At 43.8% G+C, this 25,529-nt stretch overlaps 1 protein-coding gene across 1 annotated transcript in view; it reads left to right on the plus strand.

The window, feature by feature from the left end:
- Positions 1-25,529, plus strand: part of ADAMTSL1 (ADAMTS like 1) — an 876,403-nt gene that overhangs the window by 748,838 nt on the left and 102,036 nt on the right. The window contains exons 20-22 of the mRNA XM_070429962.1: positions 2,045-2,224; positions 7,289-7,442; positions 8,503-9,637. Of these exons, the coding sequence (XP_070286063.1) occupies positions 2,045-2,224; positions 7,289-7,442; positions 8,503-9,637 (1,469 nt within the window). The remainder of the gene's footprint in view (positions 1-2,044; positions 2,225-7,288; positions 7,443-8,502; positions 9,638-25,529) is intronic.

A 25,529-nucleotide genomic window follows, 5' to 3' on the forward strand; every position in this document is an offset into this window, starting at 1 on the left:
CCTTCTTCCTTCCTCTCTCTCTAAAATTAATAAAAACATATCAAAAAGAATATATGCACCCCTATGTTCATAGCAGCGCTATGTACAATAGCTAAGATTTAGAAACAGCCCAAGTGCCCATCAATAGATGAGTGGATAAAAAAGATGTGGTACATTTATATAATGGCATACTATGCAGCTGTAAAAAAGAAAGATCTCTTTTCCTCTGAGACAGTATGGAGGGACCTGGAGAGTATTATGCTAAGAAAAATAAAAGCCAGTCAGAGAAAGACAAGTATCACATGATCTCACTTACATGTGGAATCTAATGAACAAAATAAACTGATGAACAAAATAGATCCAGAGACATGGAAGCATGGAACACACTGATGAATCTCAGAGGGAGGAGGGCATGGAGATTAACCAAAGAATTTATATGCATATATGCATAACCCATGTTCACAGACAATAGTACTGTGAAGGTGCTGGGCGATGGAGGGGCAGGAATAGAATAGAAGGACTCAATGGGGGAGGAAAAAGGGGCATATCTAATACTTTCAACAATAGAGATAAATTTAAAAATAAAGAAAATAAAATTGAAAAAATAAAGAAACACAGCAAAAAATATAATAAAAACTTTTTTAAATAAAAGCCTAACAAGACTAAGTTCATAGTTTTCCTAACTTCATTATTCAGTAGCTCTGTGACCTCAAGCCATTCACAACTACCAGCAAAGGGCACTTCTGCTCCAGTGTGATCCATACAACTACTGGTTCTAACTGAGGCCTCTCTGGGTCCCCGGATGTCCTCTCTATGTTTACCTTATTCCCATTAGAAATGGCAGAGGGGCATTCTTCGAGAGATGATTCTCAGCCCTGGTTGCAGAATTACCTGGGAGAATGATTTTTTGTTTGATTTAAAAAACTGATGTCTGGGACCCATCTTCCAGAGTTTCTGCTTTAATGATTAAGTTTCTGATTAAATGTAAGGCCTCAGTACTTTATAAAAAGAAGAAAAAAAAACAACCCCAGGCAATTTAAAAAAGTATCTAAGGTTGGGACCACTGAGGAATGGATGGCAGCTGGGCCACACAGCCTGCTAATTATACTCAAGGACATGTCTCACCACACACCCTACCTTCATCTGGGGACACAAATGTCCCTTGCAGTTCTGAATTCAGTGCACTGAGCACAGACCCCAAGTTCTAAGTGGCCACTGCCGGAGCAGGGGCAGCACCTGGTCACCTGGCCATTTCTACCTTCAGGGGAGGTGGCCACATCTATTCTGTAGGCTGAAACGTCATGTGTCCAGCTACAAATTGGAGGCCCCTTTGCTATTGTCAGGGAAGGGCAAATACTTGCAATAACAGCCAACACTATGCCGCTGGGGTCCTCTCTCCCTCATGCAAGTGGATTATAACTATGAGTTACATGTAGACAGTGTGTTTGGGGTCCTGCTGAAAACCACTGAAATAAGGCTGTTTTTCTTGTATCCCAAATATCAGTGGCTCTTGCTCCCACTGCCCTAAGAAATCACAACTCCAACAAGAAAAGTGTTCCCGGGGAGTTCAGCAAACCAGGCCTCGCGTTTAACGCCCCTCCGATGTGGTAGCGTGGGTGCACACACTCAGAAAGGGCTGCCTTCTCTGCAGATTAGTTCCTCCAGATTTACACCGATGGCAGGCGGAGCTCTTATTCTTTCAGGAAGCAGCACAGATTATTTTCACTGGATCGTAAATATGCTTAACACTCCATTATACTAACCTTTTAAACCAGTTGTCTTGGGTGGCTGCAAATCATCCTTTAAATGCAACTTTCTAAGATTTAAATGCTCTTCAAATTCCTTGGCGCTCTAGTTAAATACTTGAGATTAAGAGTGGAGGGTGTAGCTCTTGCTCTAAAATGTATTTCACGGAGAGGAAGCGAAATCCTTTGGGCTGGTTTCTGGTTTTTCTTCTTTTCCTGTTTTTTCTTTTTTCGCTCTTTACTCGGCCAAGGCCAAGGCCAAACTGGGCACTCAGACCCGCCACTTCCTTATGTTGGGTTGACTTTCCTTCCCTGCCCAGTGCTCCAGGACCTGTGGAGGGGGCGTCCAGAGGCGTGAGGTGCTTTGCAAGCAGCGCATGGCCGATGGCAGCTTCCTGGAGCTTCCTGAGACCTTCTGTTCAGCCTCAAAACTGGCCGCCCAGCAAGCCTGCAAGAAAGAGGACTGTCCCAGCGAGTGGCTCCTCTCTGACTGGTCAGAGGTACGTGTGGTAGAAGGAGATGATGAAAGAGGCATAAATAAGGAGGAAAAGAAGGCACCCCAAGTAGATACATATAGAAGGCGAGAACAGAGCAAAATAATCCTCCTAACATTATGGAGCAGTATTATTGTAACCACTTACACCATCCTGTGTGACTAACTTTTAACTAGTCTACAGGGACATGAGTTAAAGCCGCCAGCCCTTATTCAGCAATCTGAAGCATGCAATTATAAACAAGTTCCTCATGGAGCAAAACCAGGCCTCACTCATGCTATTTGGGCCCAGGATTCTTCTCAGAACATAGTCTGCTTCTCCCTCTATCTCCAAACGTGTCTTCCTGACCTCCCTGCACCTCCTACTCCAGGATGTTTCTAGTCTCTACTTAGGAAGGGCGAAGCCTCTCAAGTTCTTCTCTTCCACGTTACTAGACAATCAGGAACATGACTTATCAGGAAAAGAAGGCCAAGGAAATCTTGCCTCTTTCCTGTCAGGTTCCTGGCTCCAAAACTTCAACAACTTTCCAGCAAGATAACTCGATTTCCCCTCTTGCTTTTAGGGAGATGATTGCAACAGCCTTCACCATTACTGACTTGCCTCAAAAGTTAGGGATATGTCCCCAACTAATCTATTTGTCTAAATAATTCCTATTCTAACACTAGCGTCAATTCATTCATTTAAACCCAGCTTCAACTGATTTGTGTTCAGCCCCCGCATCTTTCTCAATTGCCTACAACAGGCTTGTGTGTCTTCCATAGAGAACCCCCTTCTCCCCCAAATTGTTGCCCCTCAAGCAAATTTAGCCAAGAACAGAATCACTAGGCCTGAAGTGAAGTGTCAAAACCAGATTCAAGGCCCTCTCCACTTTTTTTTTTTTTTGCATAGGGCAGCATTTGAATTGGCTTTGCTGACTCCTTTGCCTTCTTTGCTTGATATACACATCACAGGGTGGAGCTGTGCTGGCTGAAATACACCACAGGGCACTTGCTTCCACCGCGGGGGAAGCTGCCTCTGAAAATTAAGATGCCAGCTCTATCAACATAGATTCTTAGAATTCTCATCCCACCTTTTATCAACCCATATAGCGTTCCATCAGAGGAGGCCTGCTAAGGACATTGCAATTGAGAGTTAGCCTACATTATCATAGGTTTTATAATTTAGCAGTAAAATTGCCTTCTGGTGGTTTCTCACCCCAAATGTCTTTAGAACAATAAAATGTCATATTTTAAAAACAGAATAAAGGAAAAAAAGTGTGTAGAATGAGAATGTGTATATTCGTGTGTGTGTGTGTGTGTGTGTGTGCGCGCGCGCCTACATGAGTATGATAGTGAAAATTTTCCCATGGAACGATGATTTGGGGTATGGTATTATATATGAAAAAAAGTCATAATAAATATAGCAGGGCAGGAAAGAGCCCTGATGCATTTGCCAAGTACGTGGCTGCAGATGAAGACCTCCTCCCAGGGTGTACTGCAAAAGGTATTGCTCTCCTACGTCCGTGGGTGATAGCCTGCCATGAATGGAATGCTGACTGTGTGATTATAATTGTCCTCCCATGTTCCTGGACTTTGTAGTCCCTGAGCATATGGGACACAGAATACAGAACATGTCCTTTTTGGCCTGCAGATTTGAAGGAGGAACCCTTGTGATCAGGCACTCAGGAAAGAAGACTGCTGAATTGAGGTCCCATGGGAACCACTAAGTAGAGCAGACCTTTACAACAGTGTCATGTGTGGTGAAGAGTTGAGGCAAACTTAGGTTCTAATGCTGCCCCTACTACTTATTGGTTGTATTTTACATTCCCACCAGCAATGTATGAAGGCTCTAATATCCTTGGGCTACTTAACCTTTCTTGGCCTTAGTTCACTTATCTAAATATTGGAGATAATCATAGTGTCCACCTTTGTGATTATCAGGAGGCTTAAACTAAATGATGCATATAAAGTGTTTTGTGCCTAGTAAAAGTTAACCATAGTCATTGCTACGATTCTCTCCCATCCCTGCCCATTGTCAGGAAGAGAGGTAATAAAAGAAAGGACTCACCTTGACTGGCTAGAACAGGGGTCATGGCATAGACCTCTCCAGCCCTTGTCAGTCTTCCTAGGAGGAGGAAGTTGCATTGTGGGAACTATGAATCATTTGTGATTATCGAAGGGATGTTATTAGATTCTGAGTTATCTGGGTTGGTGAATCGAAATTCCAAACATTGGGGAGGGGCTGAGAATGGTGGGAAGTGATCACCGACGCAAGGAGATGAAACTCACACTGGTGCCATACAAAAGTGCCCCTGGAGGTGTTCACAGAGGCTCCAGTTGGCCCTGTCATCCCAACAGCCCTTCTCTGGGCCCCATGGCTGAGATGAGACCCGCATTCCACACATACACCGCACAGGCCCCTTGGAGAAAGGAAGACCTGGATGATCTACGAGTGTCTTTATCCTCCACTATCTGCCTCACTCTCCTGGTTACTTCACAGAATCCCTCAGAGACAGAATTAAGCCAAATGTTTAGACACCTTAAATAAAATTACTCTCAGATTCTTCTCTGAGAATAAGACCCTCAAAAGGCCTTACCTCTTTTGTGTAAAAGAAACTGTTCCATCTCCTGAAAGAGTTAGCTAGCAAATATTTTTAAATCATATTTTTAGGGAAGTTGTTCCCCGCCCCCTCAAAAAAAATATAAAAGAAATTAAAGTCAGAGTAGTATATTTTGAAGCTAGAGGGAACTTAGAACCTATAGCCTAGTTGTTCTTTTAAAAATTAAAATCACAGCACTATTTAAATTGAAACTTTTTAAATTGAAATGTTACTATGAAACCAGAAATCTAAAACAGATCAAGTCAGAGCTATTTTGGTTGAAGTGTGGGTAGTGGTCCCAGATTTCCAATGGTTGGGTCTCCAGTTCATATGAGAAGCCCCTAAATCACTTACTTAACATAGTTATAGAACACAGTTTGAAACTCCCTGCTCTAGCTTAGTTTCCGTATTTTAGCAATGTGGAAATTGAGCCTAGAGAAAGAATTAGACTTGACCAATATCATAAATTAATCGTCTGACATGCAGTCTATTTTTCTACTAAGCAGCACTAAAATGACCATGCTTTCAAATTTTCCAGGCTCCTTACCTCTATTCTACCTGACCCCTGGATTTGGTGCTGTCATTTACAATAAAATAAGGGATGAGTGGAATCTGGAATCTATAATCATCGGGGAACAAAATCAATAGGTTTGACTCTCATCCCCATTTTTGCATCTTAAATGTCTCTCAGAGTAGTGTAGATCATAGAACTTTGCGTGGAATAGTTTATTTCAATGGGCTAGCATATAATACTTGAAAAGATAAGATAATATATTTTGGCTTTTACTGTCACTTTTTAAGTTACCATGGCACACTGCCATGACCCTAGTTCAGGCCTTTATCATCTCAAGCCTGGACTACTGTGGCAGCCTCCTTAACTGATAGCCCTACCTGCCATCCATCTCCTACTCCCATCCCTCCCGGACACTGTTGCCAGATTAACCTTCTCAAAACACCTCTTTCATCATTTCACTCCTCCCTTCAATGGCTCCTCTTTGCTTTATGGACCAATTCCAAACCTCCTGTCTGAAAAATTAAGTCTCCAACGTCTGGCCTCTTGAACTCCTGACGCTCTCGATAGGATCCTTCTGCTCAAAAGAGGTTGAGTTCTGCCCCCAAACCTGCCTTGGACTTCTGCACTGAACGGTTCTACCTTTGATCTGGTTATTTCCCTGTCTCCCATGCTTATCCCTGGTTCTCTACACCTGTCCAGATCCACCCATGTTCAAGACCTAGGTCAGGAAATCCCCAGTGTACCATAAGCATTCAACAATTGTTAGAATTAATTTTATAATACTTCATTTGTCTTCTAGTTTTGTATTTTTACTAAAATTTTTATTACTATTTGACTCTTTAAACAGCTTAACTGAAGTATAATTTGAATACTATAAATTTTAATTTAGCATGTTTTCAAGGTTTATTCATGTTGTAGCACATAGAACTAAATTCCTGTTTATGATAGCATAATATTCCATTTTATAGATATACCACATTTTGTTTATCCATCTCCCAATTAATGGACATTTGAGTTTCCCTTTTTGTCTGTTATGAATATGTTGTTATGAATATTAACATACAAGTCTTATATGTTTTCATTTCTCTTAGATAGATACCTAAGAGTAAAATTGCTGGGTTTCATGGTAAATTTATATTTAACTTTTTAAGAAACTATTTAAAAAAATTTTTTTAAAGAAAACTATTACACTGTTTACCAAGAGGGCTATGCTATTTTATGTTCCTACTAGCAATCTATGAAGGCTCTAATTTTTCCACATCCTCACCAATACTTATTATTACCTGTCCTTTTTATGATGGCTATTCTAATGAATATGAAGTGGTATCTCAATGTGCTTTTGATTTCTTTCCCTAAAGTATTATTTCATTTTATTAATGTATTTGTGTTTTTTCCTTCATTTGATGACAGCGCCTTGACATTAGGAACTATCTTGCACAACTTTTTTCTATAGTATCTAGCACCTCACCTCAAATGATGTAGATATATAACAATTATCTGATGCTTGACATTAAAATATTTTAACTTATTTGTGAAGAAAGGAGAAAGGAATTAGCATTGAATGCCAGTTCTGTGTATGACATTTGAAATATATTACCTCATTTAATGCCCAACCTTGCAAAATAAGCACAAGAAGTGGCAATAGCCTCAGACAGTTTAAGTCACTTGCCAAGTAGTGAAAAACTAAGATGGATTTGAACAGTGGACTCTAACTCTGTAACTCTAAAGCCCAGGCCACATACCAAAACAGATGAAATGTCTACAGGAAACCTTACAGTAGAAAATGTTATGTGGCTGCAATATGGACATGTCTTCACACGTTGTCGAGTAATATCCCCCCCCCCCCCCTCTCTCTCAGCGACTATTGCAGATTTCAAATAACTTTTCTCATGTGTTGGTGAGTTTGAGAACTCATACAAAAGCCCATTTGCCTATCGTTCCCTACATTTACACGCATTTGGCCTTTTTCTCCCATCAGTGTTCCACGAGCTGCGGCGAGGGCACCCAGACGCGGAGTGCCATTTGCAGGAAGGTGCTGAAAACCGGGGTCTCGGCTATTGTCAATTCCTCCCTGTGCCCTCCCCTGCCGTTCTCGTCCTCAATCAGGCCCTGTATGCTGGCAATCTGTGCAAGTGAGTACCTCAGAGCTCTGGGGATGGGGAGATGAAACCCACGTGAAAGCACACAGTCACCTTCCCTAAGCCCAGGCCGGTGGGAGATTGTTGGGCCCTGGAGGGCAGCAGACTGGGGAGCTCAGCTGGAGATGGAAAAGGAATCTTAATTACTGGTGACCAGGTGAGATTCTCTTCTCTCCTGGAAAAACAGTTTGCAAGGGGGAGAGCAAAGTTCACTCTCGGACATAAGGCGATCTGGAAGCTGGAGGCAGCCTGCTACTAATGAAGGCTCATGTTATCCTCTCTGGGGTTTTAAAATACTCGGAACAGATTTGTTCTCTTTAATATTAATCCCTAGAGTTGGAACACTTCTGAGCTTCCCCCCCCCCCCGCCCCCCCCCCCCCCCCCCCCCCCCGGGGCCGCAAGTGTTCTGGTGCTCTGCGGGGTGCAAAGGATAAACGTGGGAGGGGGACATTCCCCTTCCCTTTGTTCTCTGCCTCTTTTCAATGATGCTCATTTCTAAGTCCTTTTAATGAGAGGAGCTGCTTCCCCGTGGAACCCCCTGCATCCAGAACCTTGCATCCCAGCCTCTAGGGCAGTGGTTCTCCACCTTGGCTGCACATTAGAATCACCTGGGAATCTTTATACAATCCTGATTTCTGGGCCTCATCCTCCGGAAATTCTGTGTCTTTGTTATGGGGTGGGGCCACAACATTAGTAACAAAGAAACAGACTTTCCAGAGGATGAGGCCCAGAAATCAGGATCTTAAAAAGATTCCCAGGCGATTCTAATGTGCAGCCAAGGTTGAGAACCACTACTCTAGGGACAGAAAGACCCAGCAGGGCGAGAGCCCCACTGAGCTCATGATGAGGCACAGCTGGTAGCCAGTTCCTCCAGTTAAACAGAAGGCAACTCTGAAGCGCTTTCTTCACCACCCCTTCTCTCTTTTGTCCCTTCCTTTCTTTTTCTCTTCCCTTCCCACTCTCTTTTTCCCCCTCTGGCTTGTCCCCGCATCTCACTCTCGCGTCTCTCCGCTCTCCATTTGTCCGTCGTCTGTCTGTTCCCTTTCCTTCCAGGGCCCGGGAGGCCATCCACAAAGCACAGCCCGCACATTGAGGCGGCCAGGAAGGTATACATCCAGACCCGCAGGCAGAGGAAGCTGCACTTCGTGGTGGGCGGGTTCGCGTACCTGCTCCCCAAGACCACCGTGGTGCTGCGGTGCCCCACGCGGCGCTTCCGCAAGCCGCTCATCACCTGGGAGAAGGACGGCCAGCACCTCATCAGCTCCGCCCACGTCACCGTGGCCCCTTTCGGCTACTTAAAGATCCACCGCCTCAAGCCCGCCGATGCCGGCATCTACACCTGCTCCGCCGGCCCGGCCCGCGAGCAGTTCGGGATTAAGCTCATCGGAGGCAACCAGAAGCTCGTGGCCAGGCCCGGGAGCCCGAGGAGCGAGGAAGAGGCCCCCCGGGTGAGGAAGGCCCACCCCAAGGAGGCCCTGCAGACCCACAAGCACCAGAACGGGATCTTCTCCAACGGCAGCAAGGCCGAGAAGCGGGGCCTGGCCGCGGCGGACGCGGGCAGCCGCTACGATGAGCTGGTGTCCCGGCTGCTGGAGCAGGGCGGCTGGCCCGGCGAGCTGCTGGCCGCGTGGGAGGCGCAGGACTCGGCGGAAAGGAACGCGTCCTCCGAGGAGGACCCGAACGCCGAGCAGGCGCTCCTGCACCTGCCCTTCACCATCGTGGCCGAGCAGCAGCGCCTGGACGACATCCTGCGGAACCTGTCCCAGCAGCCCGAGGAGCTGCGCGACGTCTACAGCAAGCACCTGGTGGCCCAGCTGGCCCAGGACATCTTCCGCAGCCACGGGGAGCACCGGGACGCCCTCCTCAAGCCGTCCGAGCAGCGGATTCCCCCCGTGGCCATCCCGCCTCGCAAGGCCGTGTCCAGCTTCAGCAGCTTGCTCCGCGCCGCCGCCTCCTCCTCCGGAGAGGCAGCCGGTGGCTCCCGCCGGCCGCACCGCAAGCCCACCATCCTGCGGAAGATCTCGGCCGCCCAGCAGCTCTCCGCCTCCGAAGTGGTCACCCACCTTGGGCAGACGGTGGCCCTGGCCAGCGGGACCCTGAGTGTGCTTCTGCACTGCGAGGCTGTGGGCAACCCTCGGCCCACCATCAGCTGGGCCAGGAACGGCGAGGAAGTTCAGTTCAGTGACAGGTGAGCCTTGCCCTTTCCTGGTCTAGGGAGGGAGGGGGGCAAAGGGCCACATCTTTCCAAGGCCCCCGGTTCGCTCTTTCAAGGTGCTTCCGAGGGTGGGACTTAAAGCCCTGGCTCAGGGGTCGCACCCAGGGTACCGGGCCCTCTGTCAGCACTGATGGACTGTTGGAGCAAAGACACGGCATTTAATTTCTCTAAACTGTACGCTCTCATCTTTATAAGGTAATAGCAGCAATGCCTCTCCACCCGGATCCCCAGAGGATCCCAACAGTTAATGAGATACTCACTGGAGAGCTTTGAACTTTGGACAGAAAGCGGTGGTTTCAGGACAAGGCATTATTTATGGCATTAGGTCTTTGTGAGATGAACTATTAACCTCCCAGACATTGACTCCACGTGTGTAGCTCCCAGGGCTGGGGAGAGAGTGCAGATGCACCTGCTGCTCCTCGTGTCCGAGCCTGGCCTCTTTCGGGGCTGGACATGGCTGTTTGTTCCAGAGAGCTTTTATCCCTGGTGAAAACTGTGGAAAACTGTGAATAATTATCCTAATATCTCTTGGTGGCTCTGTTTGGATGTGTCATTGCTGGAATGACAGCATGTATTACTGGTTTGGGCCATAGCCATTAGTAATGTAAAATCAAGACGGGTATTAGAAGCAACAATGCCCAGCTGTGTGCCTCAGTGATTGAGCGTCAACCTGTGAACCAAGAGGTCACGGTTTGATTCCCAGTCAGGGTATATGCCTTAGTTTCTGGCTCAATCCCCAGGGGGCCGGGGGGGGGGGGGGGGGGGAGGGGCATGCAGGAGGTAGCCAATCAATGATTGATGTTTCTGTCTCTCTCTCCCTCTCCTTTCCTCTCTGAAATCAATAAAAAAAATATATTTTTTTAAAAGGGGGAAAGCTAAAAAATATATGTATATTTTGTACACCACCTATGTGCCAAGTACTGTCACGTGACTTCTGTATGCATTGTCTCTTTTAATCTTTATAGTGGCCCTGACAATAGCAATGATAGCAGCATTAATAAGTAGTGGCTATCTGCCAGGCAAGTATAAATACTTTATGGGCTTTATCTCACTAAATTTCAACAGTAGTCCTGAGAAGTGGGCACAGTTTTTTATCCACATTTTACAGAAGAGGACACATGATCATATTTATTAGGTGATAGAGCTAAGATATGTCGCAAAAATAACATTGTCACTTGAAGAATCATAGACGATGTATGGGAGAGGAACCTTTAAGGTCCTCTAGTCCAGAATCCTCATTTTAACTTTTTATCATCTCTGAATCCATGGGAAATGCTCTTTTCATCAAATATACTTCTAAACCTCTTGTTTGGCTACCCCTCCTCTCTGGTTTGCTAGCTTTGGGAAAGGAAGGAAAGAAACCAGGATGTATTTATTGTGCCAGGCGGTGTGCCAGGTTTATTTCTATGTAACTGCATTTGTTATTCTAATGGTCCACAAGATTGACATTATCCTCTAGTTCTGCATAGAATATCAAGGTTCAGCAACTCACCCAACATCACGTTAGTAAGAGCCAGACCAAGGATTTGATACCAAGTTCCTATGATTCTAAAGAGTAGTTCTGTCCACTCTTCTGTGATTTGGTGAACAAAAGTAACATTGTCCACCCTGCCCACATATTTTTGTGCCTTTAAATGATCAATAACATTGCCTCTCAGCCTTAGTACTTCCATACCAAATAGCTTCAATAACAGTTCTGTTTCCCTGTGTGCTCTTACTATATACCAGACCACTGTGCTCAGTGTTTCAAAGGCATTATTTTGTTTAATTTTAAGAAATAAAAAAACACTGAGGAAGGGTTTGAATGTGGGCTTGAGATCCTCTGCTCCTAACCTCTCCACTTATTTGCAGTGTGGTCTTCCCCAGCTCATACTTCCCTTGATCAGCTTAACTGCTATGATCCAGGCGATGTTTACAACAAATCTGTGGGTCACACCAAAGCTGTAGTGAATCCCTTGAGGTCACTGGGACACTGAGAGGCAGCTCCAGTGTCAGGCCCCCAGGCTGATGGTGCCCTGGTGCTCAGGTGGGTGGTACAGTGGAACTCACCTCTGTCAGTGCACCTGCCATACCCACTGTGCCCAAATCATGTTGTCTCCTCCACCAGACAGCCATTTCCTCGAGTGTAGGTACATTTTATGCAGAGCCCCTGGGCCTGTCGCCCAGGATTGGTAGCGTAAGGACTGAATGGAGCAGCGGCTGGCTGTGTGAGGGAAAAGGTGGGAAGTCACATTTCTTGACTACATACGCTGTGCCCCATATGCTAGCAACCTTCCTAGCCCTCGTCTTAGTTAATATCTACCACAAGGTGTGACGTACAAGCTATTGTCCCCATTTCAGCGATGAGGAAACTGAGGCGCCCAGTTAAGGAACTTAATGTTAGTGCATAAAAGGCAGAATCAAGAGATCAGATTCAAAGCCAGTCCTGCCCAGCTCAACCCCATGCTGTTTGAGGGAATGAGGACATTTGTGCTTCTATGTATCTTCATCGGAATCCCAAGTTGCTGCAAGACCCTTGCTGTTTTCTACCAGCTGTTTCCAAGGTCCCTTCCTTTGTTTTTGTTTTTTAAATATATTTTGTTGATTTCAGAGAGGAAGGGAGAGGGAGAGGAAGATAGAAATATCAATGATGAGAGAGAACCATTGATTGGCTGTGTTCTGCATGCCCCCCACTGGGGATTGAGCCCACAACCCAGGCATGTGCCCTTCACCATAATTGAACCTTTAGTCTGCAGGCCGACACTCTATCCACTGAGCCAAACCAGCCAGGACTAGGGTCCCTTCCTTTCAACGGCACTTGCCTCCTCCTAAAAAGCTGTAGAACCAGATAGGCCGTTGGGAAGAAGGAGGGGTCCTTAGGACTCCCCTGCACTGTGCCTGGAACTGCAGGGAGCACGTTGAGGCCAGGGCTTACTCAAAGGTCCTGACAATTTTCTTGAGTCCTGGAGGTTTTTTTAATGATTTTTTAAAAATTTAATGACTTTTTTAATGAAATTCAAAGTTCATGGCCCATCTGATTCACCTGGTGATTACACGAAAGATGTGTAAGGACCCAGGTGAGGATTGGGGGATTCAGGCCAAGGCCCTTCTCTTCATTACCTTAGCCCAGTGGTCGGCAAACTGTGGCTCGCGAGCCACATGCGGCTCTTTGGCCCCTTGAGTGTGGCCACGAAGTTTCAATCGCACTGTATGTGCGCTCCTGCACGTGGTATTTTGTGGAAGAGCCACACTCAAGGGGCCGCAGTTTGCCGACCACTGCCTTAGCCCCTTCATTGCAAAAGTGAGGGGAGTGTCTATGACCACCTCTGAAGTCCCTTCTATCTCCTTCACTCATTTACGGAAGGTCACAGAAGGTGAAAACCCATATGCTAGCAGGGAGTGGGGAGAGCCTTGGGTGCAGTAACTTAAAAATTTGTTGCACAAGTTGTTTCTGCGCGCTCCACAAAACGGGTTCCTTGATCACATGAGTTGGGACGTGCTCACTTAAAGCTAAACAGATGTATTTACTGCTCGATTTTTACTTCTCTTTTTTAATATAGTGCTTGTTTTTTATTATAAAAGTAATAAAGGGGCTATAAAACAATTCAAATAATACCTAAATCTATAAGTCTCCCTCTGCCCCCTAGCCCTATTCCTGGGGGGCTGTCATTCTTAATAATTTGGTATACATCCTTTTGGAATTTATATATATTTTATTGTATTGCATATAAAACATACACACACAGAACTTGGGGGTTTTTAATGGACTATTATTCATGTTTAGAATTTTGATTTAATTTTTATTCAGCAGCATGTCTAGGAGACATTTCAGAATAGTGTGTAGAAATTTATATCATCTTTTTTAAACAGCTGATTACTGTTCTTGAATGCATTTAACTATCCCCCAATTGAAAATTATTTTGGTTTCGCCTCCTTTTTAAATCCTTTAAGCACTCCAGCGTGTGTTGTGACTTTCCAAGTAGACAATATAGTATATGAGTGTTTTCCAAGTACTCCTTTGATCAATGAACGATTTTTTGGCCCAGTAATCTCAGGAATACCAATAATTCTTGAAATACGACTTAGAAACACCACTTTCGTCTTTTAATTTTTACTTTAATGGGCATTGAGAGTTTATCCGTAATGGCTTTCAGATTTTAAAAGTTTCATCAGTATTTTGCTAGGAAAAGACACATGGCGGCCAGGTGCTAACGATACCAAAGGTGTGAGGGCTGGGACAGAAGAGGGCAGGTTCTGTGTCTTCAGTCACCAGAACCTTGGTGCGCGTGGGGAGTAGCATTAAGAGGGAAAGCACATGAGGGACCTGGGCAAATAGTCTTACAGTTTTTGCCACTGGCAAGATTTTTTTCTAGATTTAGGCTTGACAGAGTTTGTTAATGCAGGTGAATGGCATGAGGTGGGAAAAACGAGAGATTTCAGTTTCTGATCTTTGACCTCATAAGTTTTCCAATGTACTTAAATGGCAAGTAAGAAATATGGCTGGAGTTCGTTTCTGTACAGTTTCCCAAGTTCTTCTGAGAAAAGAAAGTGAATGTATCTGCCCAGAGCAGGCAGGAGGCATGGAGCTGCCACTGGGACTGCTTGCTATGGGCTGTTGGTGACCTCTTTTGTGTTGGGTTTCATTGCTTGTCATCATTACTGCGCTCGGTAGCGGTTCAGAAATGCTCATTTGTTTTCAAATGGAGACGTGCTGAAATGCCCAGTTTGTAGTTCAGTGAGTCTGTTTTTGCTTAGTGCCCAAATCCGTCTTCCTGAAAGAGTCTGCAAGATTCAGCTGGCTGTTGGTCTGTAGAACTCTGCAGTGTATTCAAGGACACTTCAAACAGCCTGAGCCAGCAAGACAGGTCAAGGTAGCATTTAGGATTTAGTCTGAGTACCTCAGGGGCATTTTGGAGGCTATTAGACAAGGAAATAAAATAACCTAATTGGCCCTGGCTGGTGTGGCTCAGTTGGTTGGGCATCCTCCCATGATTCCTGGCCAGGGTTGTGGGCTTGGTCCCCAGCAGAGGAACAGTAGTGGAAGCTGGGGTGGGGGGAGGGACTTGTAAGGGCCCTTTGCACTCATCCCCTTAACTCCACAAATATCTGTTGGGCATTAAGTACAGTGATAGGCATCAGACAGTGAGATGATAAATAAGGCAAGGTGACTGCCCTTCAGAAACTAAGAAACACACAAATGCTGGTATAGGATAAAATAACTTAGTCTCCAAGTTTGTATTAAACTCCAGTAGGCAGAATACTTCTCTTCAGATTTCTAAACTTTTTTAAAAATAGAATCATTGATTGGCTGCCTCCTGCATGCCCTGAATTGGGGATCGAGCCTGCAACTCGGGCATGTGCCTTTGACTGGAATTGAACCCGGGACCCTTCAGTCCGCAGGTCGATGCTCTATCCACTGAGCCAAACCAGCTAGGGCAGATTTCTAAACTTTTAAAAAGTGGGTATGGGAGGGGTTCTCAAAATCAATGTGCATAATATTAGCAGGAACTTGTTAGAAATGCTCACTCCTGCATGGTTCCACCCTATCCCAGATATTCTTTCAACAGCAGGGCCCCATAATTTGCATTTTAACAAGCATGGCAGGTAATACTGAGACCTGAGGTTCAAGGGTCACCTTTAAGAAGTGCTGAGAGAGAGAAAGGGAGGGAGGTGAACCTCAGAGTAGAATTATGCACTTGCTACTCGTTATTTTAAAAGAGTTGGTAGTCACCCATCGGAAGAGAAGTTTTCTAGCCTCTCTCATGGACCTGGTGCATTAATGGTGCCCAAGTCTTTTGAAACATTATTCTTTTAGCCCTAACGTAGCTAACTTATATGCCAGAACAGCGATGTTCAGGCAGTGTGCCACTGCACACTGGATACAGGCTAAGCACTTCTTCCTAAAACAAGTTCTGGCCACTTCAGAAGCCGCGCATGCTTGGTTTGCTCCCTGCATCTCCTGTTATTCCTCCTCAGTTGTCTTTGTGAATTTCTCTTCCTGTACCCAACTGTTATCTTCCTTCCTTGGAGTCTCCCTCTATAAACACTAAGTATTGCTGTGTCCCAAACATCCCCCCGTGTGCAATGATTCTCATATACCTAGCCCCAGACTCATATGCAAAACTATTTTTTTCCACGCGTGCCCCCTGGTGCTCAGTGCATGTCATAGCGACTGGTTTTTTGGTTGTTCAGTTGTTCCACTGTTCTGTCTATGTGCATATTACGATTTTATATAGAGAGATATGTAAATTTCACATAAATGATAATGTTCTGTTCTGTATCTTGCTTTCTTTTTTACAGAGAGGAAGGGAGAGGAATAGAGAGTTAGAAACATCGATGAGAGAGAATCATTGATCAGCTGCCTCCTGCACATTCCCTACTGGGTATGTGCCCACAACCAAGGTGCATGCCCTTGACCAGAATCGAACTTGGGACCCTTGAGTCTGCAGGCTGATGCTCTATCCACTGAGCCAAATCGGTTACGGCTTGCTTTTTTTTAAAAAAAAACTTTGGGTATTTTGAATTTCCTTACCTGTTAGTACATATAGATCTATCAGATTATATTTAATGGTTACATAGTATTTTATTGTATCACAATTTATTTAACTGATCCCCTATTAATGAACATTTGCACTAGAAGAATACTGTAAAAAAATCATAGTAGCCAATTACTTTGAACTTGTGTTAATATTTCTGTATATTAAATTTCTAGGCATGAAATTTCTTGGCTAAAGACTGCATATTTAACATTTTGACAGATATTTCCAAATTAATCAACTGTCTTGAAAAGTTCCTGTTGATACTTTTACTTATAGAGAATCTGCCTAAACTCTTGCCAACTCTATATGCTATTTATCTTTAAAATAACTGCCAATCCATCAGGCAGAAAAGATCTCATTCTGTTTTAATTTACATTTCTGTGAGGTTAAACATCTTACACGTATATATTCCTTGACTGTTATTTCTTCTGTGAGTTGTCTGTTCTTTGTCTATGCCTATTGTTTTAGTTTCCTAGGGCTGCTGTAACAAATGACCACAAACTTGATGGCTTAGATTACAGGGGTGGGGAATGTCCAGGCAGCAGGCCGTATAAGGCCCGCAAAATCATTTGGTCTGGCCCTGCCAAGGCATTAGGAGTGAGTTAATTAAATGTTTACATGGCACTCACCATATACCAGGAATTTTTAAAAACTTCTCTAGCTATATTAACTCAATTTTTATAATAACCATACTAGGTGGATATATTATAATTTGCCCTATTTTCAGGTCAGGAAATTAAGGCACAGGGAAGTTCATATGCAAAACTATTGACTGGACATCCCAACCCATATGCTCCACACATAGGTCAACTCCATCTATCTAAAACTAAACTCCTGAAACCCTAGCTCAGTAAAGTAAACACCATCCATCCAGCTTCCTGAGCCACAATATTTCTGGGCTGTTCTAGCTTCTCTGTAGTTCCTTTTTCCCTGAGCTCTTCTCTATCCTCACTGCCCCTACTTTGGTTTACCTTTGTCAGCTCTAGATGATTGTAACAGCCTCCTGGCTCTATACTTGACTTCTGTGGGCCAGGATTGGTAAACTAAAGTTAGTGCTTTTACATATTTTAAAGGGTTATTAAAAATGGCTTTAAAACAGTTATTAAAAGAACCATTGAAATTGAGCCCAGAGCAGTTAGGTTAACTTGCTCAAGGTCTCGCACTTAATAAGTGGTAGAGCTGAGACTTGAACCCAGGTTATTTAAAGTGTTATTAAAATAATGGTGTTTACATTTTTAAAAACAAACAGAAAGCATACTGTACAACAGAGACCCCCGTAGGTGGCCCTCAAAGTCTAAAGTATTTACTCTCTGTCCTGTCACAGAAAAACTTGACTGATTCCTGCTCTAGATCATTTGATGTGTTACTGCCAGAGTGTCTTTAAGCATGGACAGTTTTTCCTCGAAAATCCTTGTAATGGCTTGCCATCACTTGAGGATAAGTTCCAAATGTCTTAGGATGATAGAGAACACCTGACATCTGCCTGCCTCTCTCACTTCATCTCTTGCCATACCCCCAACCTCACCCCTCTGAGCTCTGCCCTTCGGTAGTACCGGATTACTCGCTGTTTATGCAGTTACCTGGGGCCTTCTGACCCACTTTGTCTGCCTAAGCCTACCCTTCCTTACAGAAAGCTCGGTCGGACGACCTCCTCCACCACCTACACAGTATCCTATATGTAGTACTCTGTCTCAGCCCTGGCACTGTGCATTAGAATTAGCTAGATGTTTTTCCACATTACCTTCTGTATTATGTTAACCTTCCTCAAGGACAGATGTTTAAGAAAGTCTTATTTTCTTGACATTCCAAGATCATAATAGACACTCAACACAGGATAAACTGATGAATGAATGAACAGAGGGATGATGGATGCCTGTGATTAGGAGGGAGATTTCCTAATTGCTATGTAGTTTGCATGCTTTTGCATAATCTGGATTTTTAGTATCTAATGTGCAATTATGGCGGAGTTCCAGAGTCATCCCCACTCCCAGCTAAACATCTCTGCCTGGCCAAAGTGTTCTCCACTAGAGAAGATTCAGAAACTGAGGATCTGTGGCTCACAACTGTACAATTTGAAACACATGCATTCAGGCCAGTGGAGAAACCATCATAGTCATTGCTAACATTTAATGAGCACTTGCTTTGAGCGGGGCATTGTTCTCATGGTTTCACAGGTATTCATTTATTCTTACAATAACCCTTTGAGGTTACTATCCCCATTTTACCAGTATTGACATAGAAGCACAGAGATGTTAAATTCACTTCACAAGTCGTGGAATTGGGATTTGAACCCAAAGTAGTCTGGCTCCAAGATCTATTTCTTTTTATTGATTTTTTTAACCTCAGTTGAATACATGGACTTGCCATTGTTTTGAAAAGAAGCCATTGGGGTCAGCTAGGCCAGCATAAATTAACATTCAGTCTTCTGCCAGCTGGCTTCTATCTATGAGGCTTTTGTTTTTATTTTGGCACATCTGAGGGAAAGCCTTTTCTATTTGTTGCTCTACCTTGACATATGCATACCCAGCTATACCTATGCACAGTGCTAGGCACATAATAGGCGCTTGTAAACATTATAACTGTTAGATCTGTGTTTGTGTCTCTTATTCTGTATGTTTACAGTGTGGATGCCCTATGCCTGTGTGTTTGAGTGTGTGTGTGTGTTTAGAGCCCTGGACCACAAGCAAGATGAAACAGTTTCTTGCCTTTAAGTTACGCTGTAGAAACACTGAACACGTATTGGGCCATCTTACTCTCTACCACATGTTGAGGTGAGATTAAGGCAAAAGCTAACACCAATTAGCATTTGGTTAGAGTACACACTAGCCAAGGACCTCTGAAGTAACTCTTCCCCACATCTAATACCAGGGGCACAGACAAATATACAGGGTGGGCAAAAGTAGGTTTAGAGTTGTGAGTATGTAAAACACAGAGTTTGTTCTTGTATTATTATTTACTAATTCTTGTTTTATTTTCCATATTAATTATTGTAAACCTACTTTTGCCCCACCCTGAATGTACAGTGTTCCTACATCTGAATCCAACTCTGGAACAATACCTGTAAGGACACTGCTGACTTTATTACAAAAAAGAAAAGCCAAATTCCTCCAAAATTGGCTCTAAAAACTGAATTACAAATTGGGAGGGAAATCTGAATGAAGATTGATCCTTTCCTCCCAAAAGTTCTGCCTTTTGACCCTTAAGCCTTTTCCTGTTCTTTGTATGTGTGTGTGTTTTCTATTCTGGGCCTGCCCGATTCATGCTGTGTTCACCAATTGGTACATCAGTTAGCACGAAGGATAGTCAACAGTGGTAGAAGGACAATGAGGCTGGAATCATAGCCACTGAGGCTCAAATTCCAGTTCACATGATCATACTTGCCCTGCAGATGAGCAAGGGTGTGAAGAACAGAAATATCTGTAAAATACCAGGGCCACATGGGTACTCATTTGTCAGTATCGAGGTCATGTCATGTGGATAGAGGGCCAATATATCACACTCTCTTCCAGGACATCACAAACTAGGGAGCTTTATTCTTATTTACAGGAACACCTACGCAGCTGTTCAAAGAGTTGAAATAGAAAGGCATCTAGGAAAACAGTGTAATGGAGAATTTTCAGCCTAAATCCAGGCAACGGGAGAGGAGGCTTGTATTCCCCTGACCATTCTTTTACTATCATTTCTGATCTGATAGGAAAGAAATCTGTATGTTTTAAATACTTATACTTTCCAGAAAGCTTTGGACAATGTTCTAAAGTGGTGTTGAATAGGAAATGAATTAAGGAGTGTTTGGAAGGCTTGGGCAACACAGAGTATCCACAGATGGAATCTTCTCAGACTAGAAGAGAGCATCGGATGGGAATTGCCTCCAGGGTCAATTTCAGCACCACGGTTGTGAATAATGCTAGATGTATAAGTCATAAGCACATGAAATGCAGGTTCCAAGTTTGCAGATACTCTAAATTCTGCAGGCAGGGCAGATAGGGAAGGAAGAAGAAACCAATTTCAATTTGGTTTGGCTTGTTTTCTTTATAGAACTAAAGGAAATGGGGATGACAAATGTTTTTCCCAGCTGAAAAGTGTAAGAATAGCAAGTCAGGGAAAAAAGGAACCATCCCAGTAAATAATAAGCTTCAGCAAAAAAAGGAGAGAAGAGTGAATGCAAAGGTCACAGAAATGACCAGGGTTAACCAGGCAGCGGAGAGCATCCAAGGACATGTGACAATCAGTGACCATTGGGCAGCACAGGTGGAGCTCAGAGTCAGGCACTAGCTAGTCTCTGAAAGCCTAGTAGGTCTCCAAAGGTCCCCCGAGCAGTTCACTTATTCTTTCCAGAAAAATGGTCCTAGCAAATGGCAGTGTTCCGAAAAAGCAACATTTTTGTCATAAATGAGGAAAGCACTGAAAGAAACCACAAGTGGAAATTCCTCCATGTTCTAGGTCAGGGACAGCACATTTTTCTTGTAAAGGGCCAGAAAGTAAACATTTTAAACTCTTTAGCCATCCTATCTCTACCTCAACCACTCAGGTCTGCCACTGAAGCATAAAAGCAGCCAGAGAAAATACTAAAACTGGCCCTGGCCAGGTGGCTCAGTTGATTGGCGTTTCGTCCCATGCACGGGAAGGTCACGGGTTTGATTCCTGGTCAGGGAATATACCTAAGCTTGCAGGTTCAAGCCCTGTTTGGGGTGTGTATGGGAGGCAACCTGTCAATGTTTCTTTCTCACATCAATGTTTCTTCCTCTCTCTTTCTCCCCCTCCCTCCCTCTCTAAAAATCAATTAAAATATATATTATTTAAAAAGAGAAAGAGCCCAGCCGGGTGTAGCTCAGCGGTAGAGCATCGACCTAGGAACCAGGAGGTCACTGGTTCGATTCCTGGTCAGGGCATATGCCCAGGCTGCGGGCTCGATCCCCAGTGGGGGGCATGCAGGAGGCAGCCAGTCAATGATTCTCATCATTGATGTTTCTATCTCTTTCTCCCTCTCCCTTCCTCTCTGAAATCAATAAAAATATATATTTAAAAAGAGGAAGAGAGAGAAAATACTAAAACTGGTGTGGCTGCATTCCAGTAAAACTTTATTTACAAACACAGCTGACAGCTGACTGGAGTCTGATGATCCCTGTCCTGAGTCAGTCATTTTATGCAGAGGTTTTTAGTTTGAAATGAACTACCCAGTAAGCAGATAAAAACCCACATTAGCAAATCCAAGATTTCATGAATTTCTGAAGAGGAGGAAGCTGAACAGTTTGGCAAGCAGAATTAGGACAGGGTTAAGAATGTGTGGTCAGGTGGCCTTTCCCATTCCAAAAATATTTTCTATACTTCCACCTGGACCAATCATGAAGCTTCCGGCATTAAATAACTTTTAGTTGGCTATTACAGTAAAAACAGCAAAAGTTGTAAAAAGTTACCCTAGCCAAATGGTGATATAAAACTCTTCCTGAACCTCAAATCTGTTCCCCAAAATATCTGCACAAAAGAAAACTTTCCCTTGCAAGTCTCTGGGCTACTATAATTTCTGGTTTCAGAAAAAATTCTTGCTCATAGAGGAGTTCTTCTCACAGCATTTTTTCCCCTTCAACCTCAAGCTGTTTAAAATCTAGAATATTCTTGTTAGTGATTGTCCATTTCCCTAAGTAACTACAAACCTTGGCACAAATTGCCCCCCACCAAAAATGAGGCCAAACCACATGCCTTCCAGCCATTTAAAATCCAGAATATTCTTGGTAGTGATCGTCCATTTCCCTAAGGAACTACAAACCTTGGCACAAATTGGCCCCCACCAAAAGTGAAGCCAAACCACATGCCTTCCTATTAGGCCCCAGTGGATGCCTGGATATAGTCAGTTTTTTTAAAAGGTCAAAGGTCATTCCCCACTCCTGGTTCCACGCTGTGCACTAGCTGAGCAAGTTACTTCTCTGGACTTTAGCTTCCTCTCTAAAATGGGAGACTAATGGCACTCTAGTAACAGGATAGTGAGAATAAAATTATCTAAAGCTTATACACTTGTCTAACAAATATTGGTTCCTACTCTCCCCCTGTGGTAGATTTGACTATCCTTAACTAAGAAATTCCTAAGCAGGAAAAAAAATAATAAATCTGCATTTCATTGTAAGGAAAAGTCCTCAACAGCACCTCCTAGGAGTTTGGAGCTGATGTTCTTTGCACGGCCTCCCTTTACTTATTTGCTTCTAAAATTACTTTTTTCCAACTCGTATTTTTTAACACTTATTTATGTACATTTTTGCAATTGCAGGATTCTGGCTTTTTTTCTTTGTGTTTGAAGATTTCAGTATTTGGTTAATAGTGTTAATACAGTTATGGAAAAAAGTAGTTGTCCTTATTCAGAGATTCCTGAGTCACGAATAGAACTGAGGCAGTTGCCATGTGGCCCCAGCCTCTGCCCCCTTTTCCACTCCCAGTGCTACCACCAAGGTAGATGCATCGTGGCTCCCTCCTCACCTCCTCCCACAGCAAACCCCTTGTCCCCTGCCCATTTCTGCGATTGACATTTTTGTCCTTGGAACAATTATTTCCCAATTATTTACCTATGTCAAAACGGTTTCTGCCCAGCTGGTGAGGCTCAGTGGTTGAGCGTTGACCTATAACCAAGAGGACACAGTTCAATTCCTGGTCAGGGCACATGCCTGCATTGCGGGCTTGATCCCTAGTGTGGGGCGTGCAGGAGGCAGCCGATCAATGATTCTCTATCATCATTAATGTTTCTCTCTCTCTCTCCCTCTCCCTTCCTCTCTGAAATTCATTAAAAAATATTTTTTTTAAAAAAAAAATGTTTCTCACAACAGCCAGAATACATAGGCTCAGACATGAAGGGTGAATGGCAATGCTGATGATGACATCAACAACAGAATAATAATAGCCTGCACTTCCACATTTTTTTTTACCATAGGTCAGACACTTTTCTGTGTTCTTAAAATACCTGAAGTCATGTAAAATATTCCAAGCAACCCTAGATAGGTGCTATAGTTTTCCACCTTCTATAAATGAGGAAACTGTGCCATTGAGAACTTAAGTAAATGACATGCCCAAGGTTACACAGCTGGGAAGTGGTACAGCTGGGCTGGAATTCAGCCACTATGGCCCTTCAGTCTGTGCTCATAACCAGTATGCTTATATTGTCAGTGTGATTCTTTTCAGCTCCACTCCTCTGAAGGTAACCAAACAAGTGTTCATTGAGTATTTATTCAGCATGCCAGCATTTTGCTGAATACTGAAGAGGGAACTATGAAAGAAGCAAAATAGTTCCAGTCCTGGAGTGTTTCGTTTACAATCTAACTGAAGAAATGAGACATTGTGGAATGGAGAGGGTTCTGTAGAACAGCTCAGAACAACTCTGCCAGAACAGGAAAAGGAGGGATTGTGGTGAGCTGTGGTAACACAGGAAGTAGAACTTGAACTCATCCTTAAGGGATGGAAGAATGTGGAAGGATAGACAGGAGGAGAAAGAGCGTGAATACAACCCCAAGCTAATAACAAGGAGAGTCAACGGTGCCATTTTGACTAGAGAGATAAGTTTGTGTTGGGATGTAGGGCAAGTAAGTTGCAACTGATGAAGAAGATGATTATAGAGAAGGGTATCCCTATGATTTCCAGCTTCCAATCCTGTATTGAGGCCTAAAATGGGTTTTAGAATGCTTACTTGTTAGGGGGAGAGGCCTCAGATGGTACAAAATCATGGCCCATGCAGCAGATGGGTATTTCTGTGTCCAGAGCTTGAAAATTTCCTCTGACAACTGGAAATTTCAAGGAGGAATTCCAAGATGGTAACATAGGATACCACCACCTGTACCACGAAGATATATTATTTTTTAGATAGGCATCTGACATTTAAGCCTTTTTACTTAGAAAACAGTAAGAATGAGTCTGTGCACTCCTTTATTTGATCCTCATAAGAACTCTCTGAGGTCAGTATTATTCTACATTTGCAGACGGGACTTAGAGGCTCACAGAATAGGAAGGCTTACCCAAGACCAGGACATGACTCCGTGTCTCTTGAGTGAAGTGGGGAAGGCTTCCCCTCCAAGGCAGCTTCCATGGTTGGTCATGGAAGTCACCATGAGAGGTGGGACCGCGCAAGACAGTGATGTTCACAGTTGAACCAAGGATTCAGAGGGCATCACGATGCCCCTCCACTCACAGAATTGCTATAAACTTTCTTTTGGACACTCAGAGTTGCCTTCTTTTCAAACAAGAGCACTTTCTCATTGTACATTACAAATGCAGAGGCAACAACTTCACCTCAAGGAGCCTGTACTTGGTAGGACTGGCCCACAGGCACTTTGCCCATATCCTACTCACATGGATGATGAGGGCTTTACCTGTGTAACTAAAACAATTCTTTGTACTCTCTCAACAGCTCCTCATTTAATTGGTAGAGTGTTTGAGAAGTCATGCTTAGAAGCTTACTAGTAAAGGCCACCAGAAAAGCAAAAACGGCTCCTTCATTTTCAGGTTAAAAGGATGACCAAAGAAATGAAGCATTAAGTTTTAGCTCAGTAAACCAAAAGGAAAGTGTGGTGTGGGTATGGGAGGAAAGCAGCGAGTATTAATATACCTAATATGACCACAGTACCATTTGCTACGTAGGTTTTAATTAGGCCCCATTCCATGACCCCTCATTCTCTGATTCCTTCAATTCCAAAACAACCCCAGAGAAATCTTTTCTGGTTTTGCTTGGAAAGCAGCACCACATTTCTGTGCATTCTGAAACAGTCCTGTCCAACTCAAAACTTAAAACACAAGCTGACAAAAGTCAGCTACTAACAAATTAAGTTATATTAATAAGAGTAGATGCCTGAAGTATAAAGGAAATGTATGTTTTTTCCAGGAACCTCTCTCCATAGATGCCAGGCTAGATAGAGAGCCTACAGCAAACCTCACTCTCGCAACAAGCCCTTTCCTTTGCTTTGTCATGTTTCCTAGAGAGCCCTGCATGGGTACTCTCTTCAGAACTACAGTGGGGCCTTGACTTACGAATTTAATTCATTCCGTGACGGAGCTCGTAACTCAAATTACTCGTATGTCAAATCTTAAAGTGAACAAGTGAGACAGGTGATGCTGGGCTGATGTTGTGGCGTTCACTGTGATGTTCGCTGCGCCAACTAGCAGTGGGGTATCTGAAGCAGGCTCATAACCCGAATTTTAGCTCGCAACTCAAAGCAAAAAATGGGCCGAGAGACGGCTCATATCTCGAAAAACTCGTTAGTCAGGACACTCGTAAGTCAAGGCCCCACTGTATTGCGCCCACTAGTGGCAGCTTCCAAACCCCTGTCTACCAGCTTTATGGGTATATTAAAGACATGATAGATTGGGGGCAAAGTGCT

This window comes from Myotis yumanensis, unplaced genomic scaffold, assembly GCF_028538775.1.
Source record: "Myotis yumanensis isolate MYYU_CA2020_CCGP unplaced genomic scaffold, mMyoYum1.0.hap1 SCAF_12, whole genome shotgun sequence".
Classification (NCBI taxonomy): domain Eukaryota; kingdom Metazoa; phylum Chordata; class Mammalia; order Chiroptera; family Vespertilionidae; genus Myotis; species Myotis yumanensis.